This window comes from Meleagris gallopavo, chromosome 5, assembly GCF_000146605.3.
Source record: "Meleagris gallopavo isolate NT-WF06-2002-E0010 breed Aviagen turkey brand Nicholas breeding stock chromosome 5, Turkey_5.1, whole genome shotgun sequence".
NCBI lineage: Eukaryota > Metazoa > Chordata > Aves > Galliformes > Phasianidae > Meleagris > Meleagris gallopavo.
In genome coordinates this window covers 53104408-53120488 of record NC_015015.2, presented here as the reverse complement: position 1 = coordinate 53120488, position 16081 = coordinate 53104408, and the positions used below count along the sequence as shown (strand labels likewise).

Below are 16081 nucleotides of genomic sequence, written 5' to 3'. Positions count from 1 at the left end.
TTTTTTTTTTACTAGCTTTCTGAATCATAAGTGACATGGTGGTGAAACTGAACAGCTGATCTCCAGATACTGTCATAGTATTAACCATGGCATCTGAGGCTGTTCAGAGTTTTCTTCAGCCACTCTCTTCTTGGTTGTCCCAAATATACGAAGCTATCCAACAGGCAGGAGACTCTATATCTGCTTCACTGCTGAATTTGAGTGGAGTCGGTCGTGAGTCAGAAGAAGATAGAAACCGGGGCTTGGAGGGCAATGGAGTAGCTCATGAGGATTATTCTGCGGAATCAGAAGATGAAAGACACGTAGACCTGTGGGATGAGGAATACACGTGCCCTAGAGAAGATGGTCACTTTGCAGGTCGTGATCTTGCTTCAGAGGCCCTCCCCTTTGGTTCTGACATGAGTCTGCAGAGGCAAAAATGGGTTAAAAATACCACCAGCTTACCCCAGCAGTGTATCGAAAGGACCGGGCCTTTGGCTGCCAATGGATCACATTGGATGAACGAAGATCTGCAGCCGCTTCCTACTATCTCTGAAGATGAAAGTGAGCCCTCTGTGAGGATGAGAGGTCATGATTACAGCATCAGCATGGATAGCGCCTTAGAAATTAATAAATACAAGGCAAGTTTTGCAGGTAAGCAGCCAGCAAGCACCTAGATTTCTCATCTCTGGTATTGATTTGATGTAGTAGCATATCTGCTCATTTTGTTTAGTGTAGTCTTTGTTTCTCACTGTTAAATAAAACCTCATTGAAAATCCCAGAGAAAAATCTAACTTTTCCCTCTTCTCTTTCCAGTTCTTTTCTTATTCATGAAACTGATCTAATTGAAATTAGTGGAAATTTTCAGAATTAAATGTTGTATATTAGATACCAATCAGAGCCTATTGCAGCAGCACAGAACATTTTTCTATGCCCACTGTTTTGTTTCAGGTAACAGGATCTTTTGACGGGAGTGTTTAGCCTTAAGCCTTTGCTTTGAGAACTATCTGCCTTTTCATCATTGCTATTAAAGATATGTATTTAATCTCAAATCTTGTTTGTGCCAGCAGCCTCAAGATGTTACTGTGCCATGTGCTGCGAAATGCTCTACTAAAAAGCCAGTCATATCTCATGATCTTATGGATGAAAGGCTCCCAAATCACTTTCCCTCTATCCCACCACCACCACAGACTTTTTGATTTAAAATGAAAAGGATAGCAGTCAGGAGATTATGGGATGGATAAATAAATTTGGTGTTTTCAGTTTTAATTAGACCTAACTATGACTTCTGATCATTAAGTGACATGAACAGCTTCTCAGGTACTCATGTTCAGGCTGAATCTCAGCCACTGGGCTTTTATTCACTAGGTACCACTGTAGATGTGGGCAGAGGTTCCCTGGTTCACAGAAAACAAATGGAGATATGTGTTCCAACCAAATGTTTGAAATAGGAAGTTGAAGCTATTAAAATATTTGCTTTAAAATGGCCAAGAGCTTTTCATCAGGAGTTTTTTTAACAAGAACCTTTCTACTTCTAGGGAAGTGTTATATATTCAGCCTTTTCGGTGTAGGCTGTCAAAGTTCAGGCTTTCTGGTTTTGCTTTTGATAGGAATATCAGGCTGAAGGTATAAACTTTGACTGCATTCTTTGGATGTTAAAATTAGCTCCTTTCTTTATTATTGTTCTTCGCACTGTCATGGCCAGGGTATAATAAGATGATGAAGGGACTGGACTGGCTTTCCTAGAAGGAGATACTGAGATCTGAGACTGGTCAGATGGAAATGAGGAGGCTCAGGGGGATCTCATCAATGTCTGTAAATACTGGAAAGGAAGGTATGGAGCCAGTCTCTTGTTAGTGGTGCCAAGTGCCAGGACAAGCATGTTCCAAAGCAATGAGCACAATTTATTTGGTAAGGCACCCTGGAGACTCTCTACCCTTTGGTTCCCCAGGCTTTTCCTATACAGTGTCTGTGCAACGTCCTTCCCTGGGGGTTTGTTCACAAACACCAAGTCAAAGCCAAAGGGATGAGTTTAGTGAGTGTTTAGATCTAGTGTCCAGAGCATAGGTACACTGGAGCAGGCTGAACATGCGCAATCCTGATTCCTGCAGGACCTGTCATAGAAGAACCTCAACAGGGGCTGCCAGAGCTATTCAGAGCAGGCTGGGGAGCAGTACATGCTAGACGTGTTCTGGTGGTGACCAGCAGGTCTTTGTTGTATCTCTGGACCCATACCTATTTTCACAGTGGATGGGAGAAAAGGTCATGAGCTCTCAGAGAGCTGAGGGCCAAGAATGGGCCGCTGTCAGTGTCAAAGCAGTTTTTCACCTGCTGTCTTATCTGCAGGGACATCTGAAGAGCAGGGTTCTTAAAAGCATGCGGATGGATGAGATGGGCTCACAGTAGAGAGACACTCAGAGGTACTGGAGTGACCTGTCACTGCAGCTGAAGAGAATTGCTGTGAACTTTTTCCCAGTCGAGGGCTGGTGCTGGTGACCAAGTTGCTGTTGTTGGGCTCTTGTTTATTACCTATTAGCTTTCCTTCTTAGTAGGCTGTCTGGAGCTGTTGTGGAGTAGGAGGCTGTCTTTATAGAGCTTGCCAGCACCTTCGTTGATGCAGCCTGGAGCTCTCTGCTTCCACATGAAGCGCTTCAGAAGGCATTGCATAGCTTTTTACGCCACAGGGAATGTCACTGTAAATGCTCAAAAGTGGTCTTTTATCTCTTTATCTCTGCTCTGCACTATGCAGAGGGCCATCCAGTGCCCTGGAGACATGACAGTCATGAAGTTGGCTGCTTGAAGGCTGACCTGGTGCCTTTTTTTCCTCAAAACTATCCAAGTTGTATAATGGAGAAAAGGTGCTGAACTGTGATTTGAAAATATCTTCCACAACACACACATGCTTTCTGTGCTTCATGTATTTCTTTATATTTTCTTTTTTTTCCTTTAAATTCATTCTCTAACATCAAGAGTATGAACTCTTGTGATGGTACCTAGACATGCAGAGAGCCTGTAATACCTTGAGAACTTAAAATTTCAGTCGTGGATTAAAATGATCAAGAGATGTTTGAGGTAGCCTTATTTCTGTTAGCTTTGTTATCTAACCCTAAGTGACAATGTAAGTGAGCATATGGACTTGCTGACATTCAGCAAAGGCATTCAGTAGCATCAGTATTAGCTTTGAGCATTTTTCCTTGCATTTGGCATATTTTCATCATTTCTACAAAATATGTGTTTCCTGTTTATCCTTATATTCTTTCAGAACATTGCATCTTGACTTTATTTCACTTAATGTACCATATTTCTCTTCACAATAGAATATTTTAAAGCTAAATTGGCACAAAACAGTTGCAATGCTGAATGCTTTTTGTTGCCATGGAAATATTCCTGGGCACTTACTGACGACCTGGTTGCCAATAGTAATGTAACAGAGAAAATAGATACGCTTCATTTAGCAGCCACTGGTGATTAAAGAGCCGCAGAAACCTGTTACAAGGTCATTCCAATATATAGCTTATTAGGTTTAAGAGAAGAGAAAACCACGCCCCAGAGGAGAATAATTTTCTTTTCTTTAAAAAAAAAAAAAAGATTCAAAACAAAAACAAATACAAGAGTAGTTGTTCACTACTCTTAAACTTACAGCATGCTTCTGAGACAAAATAAAATTGCAGTTAAAAACCATCATTACCCCACCTTCTTTTTATCAAATATGTTTTGGATTGCATTTTTGCTTCCTAAAAAAGTGTCCTGGCTCCCTTAGTAGCTTTCCTGAGGCCTCAAAGCAGCAAACACATTACTGAAAATCATTTTTAGGCTTAGGGATCTAATATATAATTTCAGCAGTGAGGTTCTGGGGTCTGTAAATCAAATGTCGGATGGATCATAGAATCACACCAAGGTTGGAAAAGACCATCCATTCTAACTGTCTACCTATCAACAGTATTTCCCACTAAACTGTGTCTCTGTACAACTTCTAAACCTTTCTTGAACACAGTACTGAGACACTGAGGCATGCTAATCAGCAGGCTGCTGGTTTGGCTGCTGCTGAGTCCCATTCTGTACTTCAGCGATGCTAGTAATGTTGTGCCAAGTTGAAAAACAAATGCAGGGATAAGCTTTTCACTTCAGATCCTTTTGAACCACAATTTAAAAATGAATGAAGTTGCTCAATAGCGCAAGCTGCTTGGTGTAAGAGGTTAGCAATGGGTACGCAGTCCCTTCCGTGCATGCAGATCTCTGCTGCCATTCACAGAGCATGTAATTGTGAATTACAGATTTACAGTTTGCTGCAAATACAGATGAACTTGCTCTTGCAGCTTCCTTGAGACCCTCCCTTGCTGTCTAACGTCGGTGTCGTCCGTCTCAGAAGGGGTAGGGAACAGCTTTTGCATCCTCCTGCAGCTGAGATGCTGCTATCAGCTGACTGGGGGTGGCTGCTGAGAGTGTGGCTGCCAAATCTATCATTGCACATTTGGCTTAAGAGTTGGAAAAAAAACCCCAGCAGAGCAATAAGGCACTTCTAAAAGTAGTGCACTGCTAACGAAGGGGTAGAACAGGTCTGTTTCACAGCCTAGTTCTATTATAGAAAACCAGTAATAATGAAAAAAATGAGGAATAGCAATAAGCACACCATAAATACAGTGATCTTAATCTGCTTCTTCCTCAGGGCCCATGTCCTTTGCAAAAAAAAGTCAGTGACCACTAAGGTAGTGGTTTCAGCAACCACTGCTCTGAAAAGATATGGGGAGAGAGAAGCCAGGAGAGCTGAGTCTTCTGAATCAAACGGATCTATTTTTGCACAGTGAGTTCTGTGATTGAAGAGTCTCCCGAGCTGTCTGACACTGTTCATAACACTAGCGTAGCATATAGGTGAGCACTATACTTGAATTGCATGAAATCCGCGGAGGTTTTTTCTGTCAATTAGGCAATCTCAAAGCTAGCTAAAGTAAATTTTTTGACCTTAGAATGCTAGGAGGTTTGATGTCCTGATAGGAATCTTGTCTAGATGGCTAGATATCTCTCTTTAATGCATGTAAAGGGAGGCACACCTCTGAGGCTCTGGGAATTTTAAAACTAGAGAGCAGTATTGCATTTACTTATCTTGGCCTCCAGCTATACAGGGGTCATTGATTTTTGCCAGTAATTGCTGTAGTGGAAGAAATTATTCTTTCTGCATTACGTGAACACTCCTGACCTCAGTAAACGACCCTTCATACAGCTAGGAATTCCTAGGCAAGACGTGAGTTTTCATTAGGTCCTGTAGTCCCATGTAGCAAAATAGACCCATAAGAAAAATATGTTACTAGTGTGGTAAATCAAACTTCAGTGTGAACTTGAAGCTAAAATAGATAGATGGCCTGTTTCCATTTTTGAAAATCCTAAGTGCTGATGTATTTTATTATCTGTCTGGCTATGGAGCCAGCCAGTGCTCCAGCCAGAATGTAGCCCTATAAAATCAGTGCCTGCACTCCAAGCAGGACGTTTAAAGAGGCTACACTAAATTGACAGCAGCACTAGCGCTGAGTGAAGGAAAGCAAAGAGAGATAGTGGACAAAAGCATTTCACAGAAAATACTCCTGGTTGCTCAAGTGGGAGAAAGCATAACGTGACTGGGGATATGCATCTGGGATCTGAAGGATATGATAAGATTTCTGAAGTGAAGTGCAGACGTGAGTTTGCATCGAATGCTTTCTCTATGTAAGACTCAGAATTGCTTAGAAAGTACTTGTGTGCAGACTTCTGTCCTTGTGAAGCTGGCACCACGGTCCTTTCTGTATTTAAATTACTAATTTGCAGCTGTGTCTTTCAGGGGTTCAAATTTTGGTGGCTTGAATTTTCACCAAGTTCCTTGTCTAGGAGGCAAGGCTTCCTCCTGTCCAGTTTCCTAAGGGGCGTGAGGGGTGTTACTCTCTTTAGGATTATCTGTCATCTGTGCTTGCCATCTAGAAAGTTGCATAAGCTGTATGGTAAAAGGTTTATTTAAAAAGGAAGAAATAGATGTCGCCATTCAGCACAGTTGCAGAACAAATTGTGTGTGAGCGTGTGTGTGTTTGTGCATGTATTTTCTAATCCACTTTTGCTAAGTGGCATCCTCTTCCCACTCCCCATATGGCAGTTGCAACTCTGTCTTCCTCTGGGAAGGTTGTTTAGGGCTCAGGAGGCTTCATTTGCCAATAAACAGGATCTTGGCAGCATCTGGCAAGTGCTGCCTCTCCTACGATACCCTGCCTCCTCACCTTCCATCTCCTACTACGGGTGAGGCAGGTGTGAATGATCTCACTGCACTGTGCTGGAGGTTACATGCAGGCATACTAGCAGCACTCTGTGCAGAGCTCAAGCATAGTATTTCTGTGAGCTGATGCAAACAGTAGTACTTTTTGTCTTTTTACGTTTGCAGTCATTGCTTGTTTAGCCTGCTTTGTACAAGGCTGCTCATGCAAACCCACGACTGCAGGCAAATGCTTGCAGAAGTGAATGACTGTTAGGACTGCTGAAAGCATGGATAATCCTTCTCTATTTCTTCCTAGCCTCTTTGTACTGCATTCATATGAAGTTATGTGAGATAAGTTCACCCTTCCAAAAGGTGAGCTGATGGTGGCCCTTGTCTATTGCCAGAGATAGGGGTTTAGGTATGAATATCTTTTTCCCAGTTAATTTCAGGCTTTTGTAATGACCTGTTGGTAGCAGGCATCATCTTGGGTGGCCTAATAGTTTCCTGAAACACAACCATAGTAACCAAGGGAAAAAACTGAAATGAAAGTAAAGGGGGCAGATTGAAGTCATGGAGGAAAAAATGTGCAGTTTTATAAGTGGCAAATGGGTGCATTGTGCCAGCGGGGATCTTCTGGGTAATGAGGAAGATGTGGTTGAGCTGTACCTCTGCAGATGCTGTTTGCATGGTTCTCATGCAGTTACCTCTGATTTAGGGATGTTTTGTCAACACCAATTTGTAGAGCAATCATGAAAGACTTAGGTTGAATCTCCAACCAGTCCATAGCAAAGCCTGTAGAAAATCCTTTGAAGTAACTGATTTTTAATCAGTGATGCTCTCATGCCTTTCGCTCTCCACCAAAAAGTTCCCTAACACTCAGGCAAGCGTTCCCTGTCTGGAACTTGGCATTGGTGCACGATGAAGCATCCCTGGAAGCACTGTACTGGGCGTGAGTGAGTGGCCACACAAACAGTGTGCTCAGAGACAGTGCGTTCCTCAGGCTCAGGGAGTGTGAAGACCATACAGTGTATACATAGCAGCTTAATCCATGTGGGAGTGTTCTCCAGCAAGTAGTTTGAGAGTTATGGTGCTGGAGAGAAATCCCCTGAGTTTGGATTAATGAGAGCACTGAGATTTGCTGAAGCTCTGTGTCACAGGGTCGATTTTGGGGTCTAGACCTCTTACTGTAAGTAATACACCGTAGCTATTAAGCCGTTGGGCTTGGGAGTCATTTTGCAGTTGTCAGTAGCTAGCTATTTTGTAATTATCAGATAAAAAGCTGTGACTGAGATGTGCTGTCTTTCCTGGGTCAGAAGTTATGCTACTTCCCATGCCTGGCTTCACGGGCACACTGCTGTATGCTGCCTTGAATTAGCTCCTCACTTCACTTAATTGTTATGTGTCCCTTCCTTATTGCTTTTAAATCAGGTGAGCCTTCCACAAATTGCCCAGAGAGATTATTGATGTCTCATCCCTGGAGATATGCAAGGCCAGGTTAGATGGGACCCTGGGCAATCTGTCCTAGTGTTTGATCGGCATCCCAGCCTGTGGCACGGAGGTTGGAACTTGATGAACCTTGAGGTCTCTTCCAAGCCAAGCCATTCTATGATTCCACATGATCACTAAGGCTGAAGCAAGGGGAAACAGGGATAAAGAAGGAGGACAAAATTATCTGCTTTGGGTGACAGCGTTGGTTGCAAATGCATGAGAATTTTGTTACACCACATCCTTGCCTACTGCTGCTACCCAGGACTGTGATTTTTCCCAGGAAAATGAAGGTGTTATAACAGTGATACAAGGGGGCTGTGATAAATCAACCTTGTGGTAGCAAACAGAAAGTCTCAATTAGAAAAAACAGTGGAAAAATAAATGTCTGCCTTGTTGCAATGCAGTAGTTATCCGTAGCAATCCCAAACAAATCTCTTTGCGAAGGAGTTGATTTCCACCCTGTTAATCAGCAAACAAAGACTTGTGGGTGTGAAGCTGATGGTTACGCATTGAGTGCAACGAATGGCCTGTAATCAGCATGCATGTGCTGGATCTGCTTCTGAGTGTGGCACAGAGAAACTGAGCAGTCTTGGCTCTCCTGGGCACCCCCTTGGCCAACTTGATTTCTGTGAGGAGCCAGTGCCACTTTAGATGAATGTCCTTATAGTTTGTACAGAGACAAAGTAGCTCTTGCATTAGAATTAGTGCCAAGCCAAATAAAAGAGATGAGTGATGGGGGAGCTGAAGGAGTCCCACCTGTTGGAGTACGAAGACTACTAAGAAAGACATCATGGGAATAATGCTTATAAAAAGAGAAGGTTACTTTTTTTTAGAAAGAAAGGACAGTGTTTCCTAAAACATTGGTTACGGGGACCTGCACTTTTAGTTTCTTGGTCTTAAGACCATCCAGTTCCAACCCCCTGCTATAGGAAGGAGCACATCCCTCTAAAGCAGGTTGCTCACAGCCCCGTGCAGCCTGGCCTTGAATGCTTCCAGGGAGGGGGCATTCACAGCCTCACTGGGCAACCTGTTCCAGTGTCTCACCACCCTCACAATAAAGAATTTCTCGTTTAAATCTACTCTCTTCCAGTTTAAAACCATTTTCCCCTCACCCTGTCACTACCTGCCCTGATAAAAAGTCCCTCCCCAGCTTTCCTGTTTGCCCCCTTCAGGTACTCGAAGGCCACTATAAGATCCCCCCAGTGCCTTCTGTTTGCCAGGCTGAAAAGCCCTCGCTCTCTCAGCCTGTCCTTGCAGGGGAGGTGCTCTAGCCCTCTGACCATCTTTGTGGCCCTTCTCTGGATCTGCTTTAACAACTCCATTCTGGTGCAAGCAAAGCATCTGCAGTTGAAAGAGACTTTCCTGCCTTTGCAGCAACATATCATTTTCAAGCAGCCTGACCAAGGGGTGTGCATTGACTCATGGGTGCAGCTGTGCCCACACCACAGGGGTTTCTGGCATGGCAGCAGCTTCTACAGCATGCAGTCCTTTGTCTTCCACCTCTCCGGAAGTCCTGGGCCTGTGCTAATAAATCCCAGTGACACAAATGAAGCCTGACTCATGCTTGCCCCACATGTGGAACATAAAGTAGATGCTTCTTGGCTGCCATTTCCTTTTGCTACGGAAGAACCTTAGGCAACAAAGTGAGAGTTAGCTTGAAGCTGAATCTCATGTTCCTATTTTTAAAACCAAATTTTGGAGTAGGAAAAAGGCAATAGGAAAAGATGTTGATTTTCATGCTGTTTTCTGTGGGCAGCTCTCTATTTCTTTGCACAGCAGCATGTAGAATTGGAGTTTATTGCTCTGACTGCTGTATTGTTTGGCTATGGAAGTGCTTGATGGTCAGAACCAATTACTGCAATTGGTCTTTTTTCTGATTACCCCTTGACTTTTCTGTTTGCTTTCTGCTTTCTATTGGAAATTTCCCCTGGTCTGAAAGCTGCCAAATGCTGGTTCTCCATGTGCGTGGACCGTGTGAGGATGAGGTGGATGATTCTGCTGTATGAACAGGCGGCTTTTTGGTGACTGGACTGCACCTTCAAATAGTTTTGACATAAATGAAGATAAGGGTGCCCTAGTCCCTCATCAAATCCATAGATCAGGCAGTTGCATTGCTCTGTGCTTTGATTTGAAGCCCAAGGTCAGCTGGTTGATACCAAGAATGACAACACGCTAGACTGAAGATGCTGTGCAAATCAGAGCTGTAGTTAGACAGAAATTGGTAGTGGGAGCTCCATGTGCACCATATGTTCCTCAGTAAAAGGTTCCTCCTCTGATCTGAGAAACTTCAACAAACCCATTGTTAGAAGCAAGCCTTACAGTTTGCCAGAAAAGAAGGCCTTTTCATTACTCTGTGTGCAGCTCCAGGTTTTGCTGAGTTAGAAACCAGTGCAGACTTCTGTTTCTCTGTCATCCTGATCATGAAAATTTTAGGATCAGGCTTCTGTGACTGCTTCTGTAATAGCAAAGAACACAGCACAGAGAGCTCCTGGGATCCTCCAAGTGAATGCAGTATGCATAGATGTGCTGATGTTTTCTCGGTTATGTGATCAAATACCTTTTTTTTTATAGCACTTCTGCTTCCTTCAGGGCTTGGTAGTTCTCCCATTGAAGTTTTAATTGGTTTCAGTAAAACAGAATCAAAAACTTCAGGAAAAAAAAAAGTGGACACACAAAGGGTAGCATTAAATGTATAGGAAAGCAGAAATTTGTTTTCATTACTTATCCACAATCACTGTATTTTTGTTTTGTTTTTTGTTTTTTAACATTCAGGCAGACAGGATGCATGTGGTACATCTATATTTTACACCTACACTGTATTTTATTTAGTAACTTATTTTCTTGGATCAGCTTTGAGCGAATGGTAAGCTATTGTTTATACTTGGTAATGCTGCAGAGAATTCTTGAATTATTTATTTCATGCAGTTTAGCTTAGTGTGTCTGGATGCTTGTAAGCTAACTTTGTAACTGATAGGGTGTGTGAAATTTCTGGATAAGTACTGGTAGTTTGAAATACCTTGCTAGAAAAAAAGGTCACCCTTTTTCCTCCCCCACTGTCATCTCTGGAGAAAACGCAAAAACCAAAACCAACTCACATGCATCCTTAAAAGTGGTGGGAAGTTGATTTATAAAACAGATACTGCATAGAAGTAATTGAGTTGACGTTGCTAGAAATATGTATATGCTACTCAACATCTGCAGATCTCAAGATGTATTCATTATCTTTCCAGAATTTAGATTGTAATTATGGGTCCTTTTTTAAGTTTCCATGGTGATATAGAAAATGCTTCCCCCTTGTCCTTTCCTAATCAGGACACTTGTATGTTTGAATGGTGAACGTTTTTCTCTCCCCTGGGTGAAGTTAGTTTTATTAATATAGAGATATTAAGCTGACATGAAGCTGTCTGCTGCTCGGGCACAGATTCAACAGCAGACGTATCAAGAATTTACTACAGATTCCCCAGTGCCGGCTGTTTAATTAGCCTGTATGCTTCCAAATGCAAGTAAGAAACAGCATTTAGTCTTGTAACAAGTGGTGCAGTCACGCTTTGGGGATTTGTAAAGTTGGAGTCAAAGTTAAGAGGCTAATAGTCTATAAAAGCTGGCCGAATTCCTCCCTTTACTCAAGCAAGATGCAGTAGATGAATTCACTGGATGGTAACTTGACACTTAGTTTGGCTCAATACAATCTTCTGCTTATTAAAACAAAACAAAAAAATAATTTTCTTTTAAAAATAATGTTTCTGAGCTCCATGGAAAAAAATCAATGAAGCAGTGGTTGTCACAGCCGAATTAAAGCTGCGGTTGAATTGCTAACTTTAGAGTTTTGCTACTGATTTACAAAGGAATCCTCCTGGTTTTGTTGCAGAGCATTGGTATCTCTCTTCTCTCTTGCACTGCTCAATGTTAAATGGCTAAAATACTCCACAGGTAGGAATCCTAAGAAGTAGCACTGGATTTTCAAACAGTCTGGAAGTTCAAAGGGAACCCAGTGCATGATGAGTACAGGTTGTATATCCATCCCTGTGCTGCAGAGCATGCAAGTGCATTACAGTTTTTCTTTAGGAACTGCCTTATTTGTAATTCTTTTCTTCAAGGAGCTCCTGATTCATTCTTGCTGTGTTTGCCACGGACACATTTTAGCAGCAGCTGTACCACACTTGCTCTATGGCTCCAAAACAAGAAAAGCTCCCTTTGTCCTCACGCTTCCCAAAAGAGAGAAAATTAGTAGTATTTTTTGCAGACAGCTCAAACTTTTAAGTTTTGGTCTGAATTTATCCCACTTCTGAAATAAGGCTGCCACAGTGCTCGTGAATCCAGGATCTTCATGTTGAATGTTTTCTAGAAAATGGGGAAAGACATGGTGTATTTATTCAAGAAGATTTACCTAGGATTTTTGGCAAACTGAGTGTAAACCAGACTTTTGTTTAAAATTTTATTTTGTGCCTTAAGTGCTCAGAAGATATTCATGTGTGAGTAGAGTTTACCAGCTTTTCCTGAGCATTTAAATTAATTTTGCAGAGGTAGTGAATTGACTACACAGTTGGCTGAAAAGGAGCATGTAGTTTTATGTCTCCTGATTATTTGGGCAGATTTAGGCCATAGGGTTGCTACAACTTGAAATAACTTTTATTTAAAGCAATTTCAAAGAAACTTATATTTAAAAATTAAATAATTTTTACAATAGCTGGTCACCAACCATTTACAAACTGATGTCCTAAAACCATTTTTTTAAATCGGAATAGGAATGTTTAGCTGTAGTGGTAATGCAGTGGCACAGCTACCCAAGGAGGTGGTGGGGTGACCGTGGCTGTAGATGTTTAAGAATAGTGGAGATGTGGCACTGAGAGAGGTGGGCAGTGGGCATGGTGGGATGGGCTGGTGGTTGGACTGGGCGATCTTAATGGCCTTTTCCAGTCTTAATGATTGTGTGATTCTTCTGGGCTGTGGCTGAGTGCAGTTTGTCCTGGTACTGCCTTGCTCAGTTCTTCTGCCCAAGGAGCTGTGTGCTGACCTCAGAGTGGCAGCAGGAGGGCTTATGGAGCGGTGGATACCATTGTCATCAAGTTTACATTTCAGGATTTAATAGACCTAACACTGTGTAAAAGCAGGATCCTGCTTCTTTGCTGGAAGCCACGTGGTTGTCATGAGATAGGAAGTGAAAAAGTTGCTTTTTGTCCCAAACCAGCCCGTGTCACTGCAGTGCTCATTTGTTCAGCTGCTTGGATTTGCCATGGCGATTATCAAAGTGAATCTTGGCAACCATTATTGTACACTTCATGCTGAAGAGCAGCAGCAAATCGACCACTAGACATCTGGCTTGTTCACACACACTTGCACAAACACACTCACACTGACCACTCTGTCCCCACTGCCCCCACTACACCACTGTGTGCCAGCGGGTCAGAACATTGTGCTGCCGGGCTCCCTCCCTGCTGATGGTGGGGGGATCAGCAAAATGCCTCTGCATCTCACCCTGACAAAGCAAGGCCAAGTATATTTAGTGTGTTCCGAACCCTCTTTCCCCATCTGGCAGCTATTTTGACACTAATGAGGGTGCAGTCATCTTGTATTCGAAACACGTGTTGGTAGTAGGAGGGGAAGGGCGTTCATGGCGATGTGCTCAAATGCGTATCTTCACTTTTAAAGGTTACAATTTACATTGGTCTCCTGAGTTCCTCTGCTGCTGGCAGATGGAGTCAGCAGTGCCTGTTAGCCGTGTGCTCTATCTGTGTGCTTGTGGCCTTACCCAGAGAGCAGGTCACATCTGAGTTGCTTTCTCTGCACAAAAGAAGTTCCCTCTCCACCTTAGGGAGAGAAGAAAGGGAGTGGAAGAGTAAGAAAGTTTTCAAGCCCTTTGCTGACTACTTTGTCATTGCATGTGCTAATGATTTTATAAGTGGTTCTGTGTGTACACTGTGTCCTACTCTGTTCCGCTCTGTTAAATGCTTGCATTTAAAAAAATAATGACACACAGAATGGATCAAGGTCTAACAGTTCATAACTGTTGCAGATACGATATAACATCCAGAGGTTTTTCTGAGGTTTGAAGAAGCAGTTCCACATCAAGTTCATTCCTCATCTTCCCCAAACCCTTGCTCCCTTTTTGTCCCCAGAAGGCTGTCTGGGAGCTAGGAGTATGCCATATCATCCAGCTTCTTGGCTTAGAGCAAGACTATCTCAATCCCAAGTTGTTATTCTTTCTCAGTAACAGTTATGGGGTGGACAAAGAACTGACAGCATCCTCAGATGGCGATGATGAGGTGATTTAGCAGCTTGAAACGTGTGTGTCATGCTCACAAAGTTTTTGATCAGGAATATCTGAAAAAGCAACATAAGCGGGCATGAAGCATAGTCCCACATTCAACCACTTGCTCTCCAGCCTTTAGGAGCAAGATACAGAGATATCTGTTGTGATTTTGCTTTCTTTCTTACTAAACTTGTTTTCCTGATTGGTTACTTGCAGCTCAATTCTGAAATAGTTGGAGAGAGTAGAGTCTGGATCCAAGCTGTGCTGAAGTTTATGAAGATCTTTCCAATCAAAGTCTGTTGGTTTTGAGTTCTGGCTCATAACCCACATGGATTTTCTTGGATTTTATTGCCAGTTTTGCCAACATAATGACTGCAGGACTTTATTCTAATAATCTGTTTTAATCTGTGCCATTCAAGTCAAGCCTTTTAGCAAAAGCCTTTTACAACAGCTTTGCAAACACAAGGTGAACAGTGAATGAATTGTGCTATATCATTTGCCAGCACATACGCCAAATGTCAGGCAATGACAGAAACTGAAAATTTATGGCACAGAAGGGAAGAATTTTATGATCTTCTATGGACTAATGTAATGACTCTTCTATACAAACAAAGATGGAATGCATTTAAAAATGTAGCTACTTAGAAAATTGGCCCGAACACATGGATAAATTCATTAGAGGGAAGAGCTGTGAAAGTGCCCTCTGGTTTTAGTTCCATAGAACGCCTTACTTTTGAAATACAATTGCTTGATTTTAATACACCCTCTGAACATTTCAAGATACGGCCCTCCACTGAATTCTTCTGGCACAACATGGTGCAGAGGTGCTCTTATTTTCAGGGTTAATACTAATGCTATTTAAATAGCTGTTCAGAAATTAGATTCAGCCACATGTTGAGACTTGCTTTCGCTAAGGACGTTCAATTCAAAATTAGACTTTTCATTATGAACTAATGCCTGTATACTGATGTCCTTGAGTATGTCAGGTCTCTTCAAATTGATAATTTTGTTTTTATGGAATCAGAAACCTACCACAGACTTAGACAGAAGGAGAAATTGAGTGTCCTGGGGAGCCTTGATAAGCTTTTCTCCCACTCAGCCTTGGCATGCAAAGTCTTCTCAGATCATGTTCTTAAACAAAATTTCCATTGACCCTCTGTTTTTGTTATGAACGTTGTCATGATCTGCACTTTGGACTTGTTTAGCCTGAGCTTTTCAACTGTTAAAAATCTTTGTAGTAACCTGGATAGAGCTTGAGAAGAGGAGCATGAACTGTAGGAAGGATGGAGTTGCAGGATGCTGTGGGGAGCTGAATGGCTTGAATGCCAGCTCTGCCCACAGCTTCTTTGCAAATCACCCTATTAATAAAGAGCCTGCTTTAGTTCTGGAATCATGGAGTCGTTTTGTGCTATTACCCAGCATGTGGTAAATTAAACAATCTTGGCCTGATTGCATTATGTAACTTGAAATTTAAGATCCTTTTTCTCTTTGAGCCCTAAAATTTACAGGCCATTTTTGTTTAGATTAATTGTAATTAGATAATAGTTCTGCTTCTTTGAGGCTCTTCTGGGAAGGTTTTTTTAGCACCTTGATGACTAACCTCAAAATAAGCAAAGGGCTCCTCTCAGTCTCCCTGTGTCTGGTGTGGCTCAATGCAAGGGAGACTGTGGTGCTGAGGTACTGAGAAGTGGCTTGGCATGGGGCTCTAGCAAAGGCCAGTCAAGAGAAGTATAATGTGAGGGCAGATGTGTTTCAATCCCACTGACTCACATCTGCTCTTCTGTCTGTCTTTCAGGAAGAGATATTGGCATAGGTTGCACAGAAAGCAGGTGGTGTCCCGTTCCTGGAGGCACCCAAGGTCAGGCTGGATGGGCTGTGAGCACCTGATGGAGCTGTGGGTGTCCTTGTTCATTGCAGGGGGCTTGGGCCAGATGGCCTTTGTAGGTCTCTTCCAACTCAGATGATTCTATGAAAATCACTGCTTATAGGATTTCTAGTCCAGAAGCACCAAGTTCTATCCTGAAATCTTTCCCTTGTCTTGACTGTGCTTGACTTAAACAAGCTTGCAAGTTCCCTTGCTTGCTTATGTTCAGTCTAGAAGCAGGGATGAAGTTTCTTTCATTTTTGAAAATCACAGAAAGAGACAGGCTTTT

At 42.4% G+C, this 16081-nt stretch overlaps 1 protein-coding gene across 2 annotated transcripts in view; it reads left to right on the top strand.

Moving 5' to 3' along the window:
- Window positions 1-16081, top strand: part of SYT16 (synaptotagmin 16) — a 110748-nt gene that overhangs the window by 50752 nt on the left and 43915 nt on the right. For both annotated transcript variants that reach the window (XM_031553724.1, XM_031553725.1), the window contains one exon: window positions 16-633. In XM_031553724.1, coding sequence (XP_031409584.1) covers window positions 87-633 — 547 coding nt within the window. In that variant the 5' untranslated portion in view covers window positions 16-86. The remainder of the gene's footprint in view (window positions 1-15; window positions 634-16081) is intronic.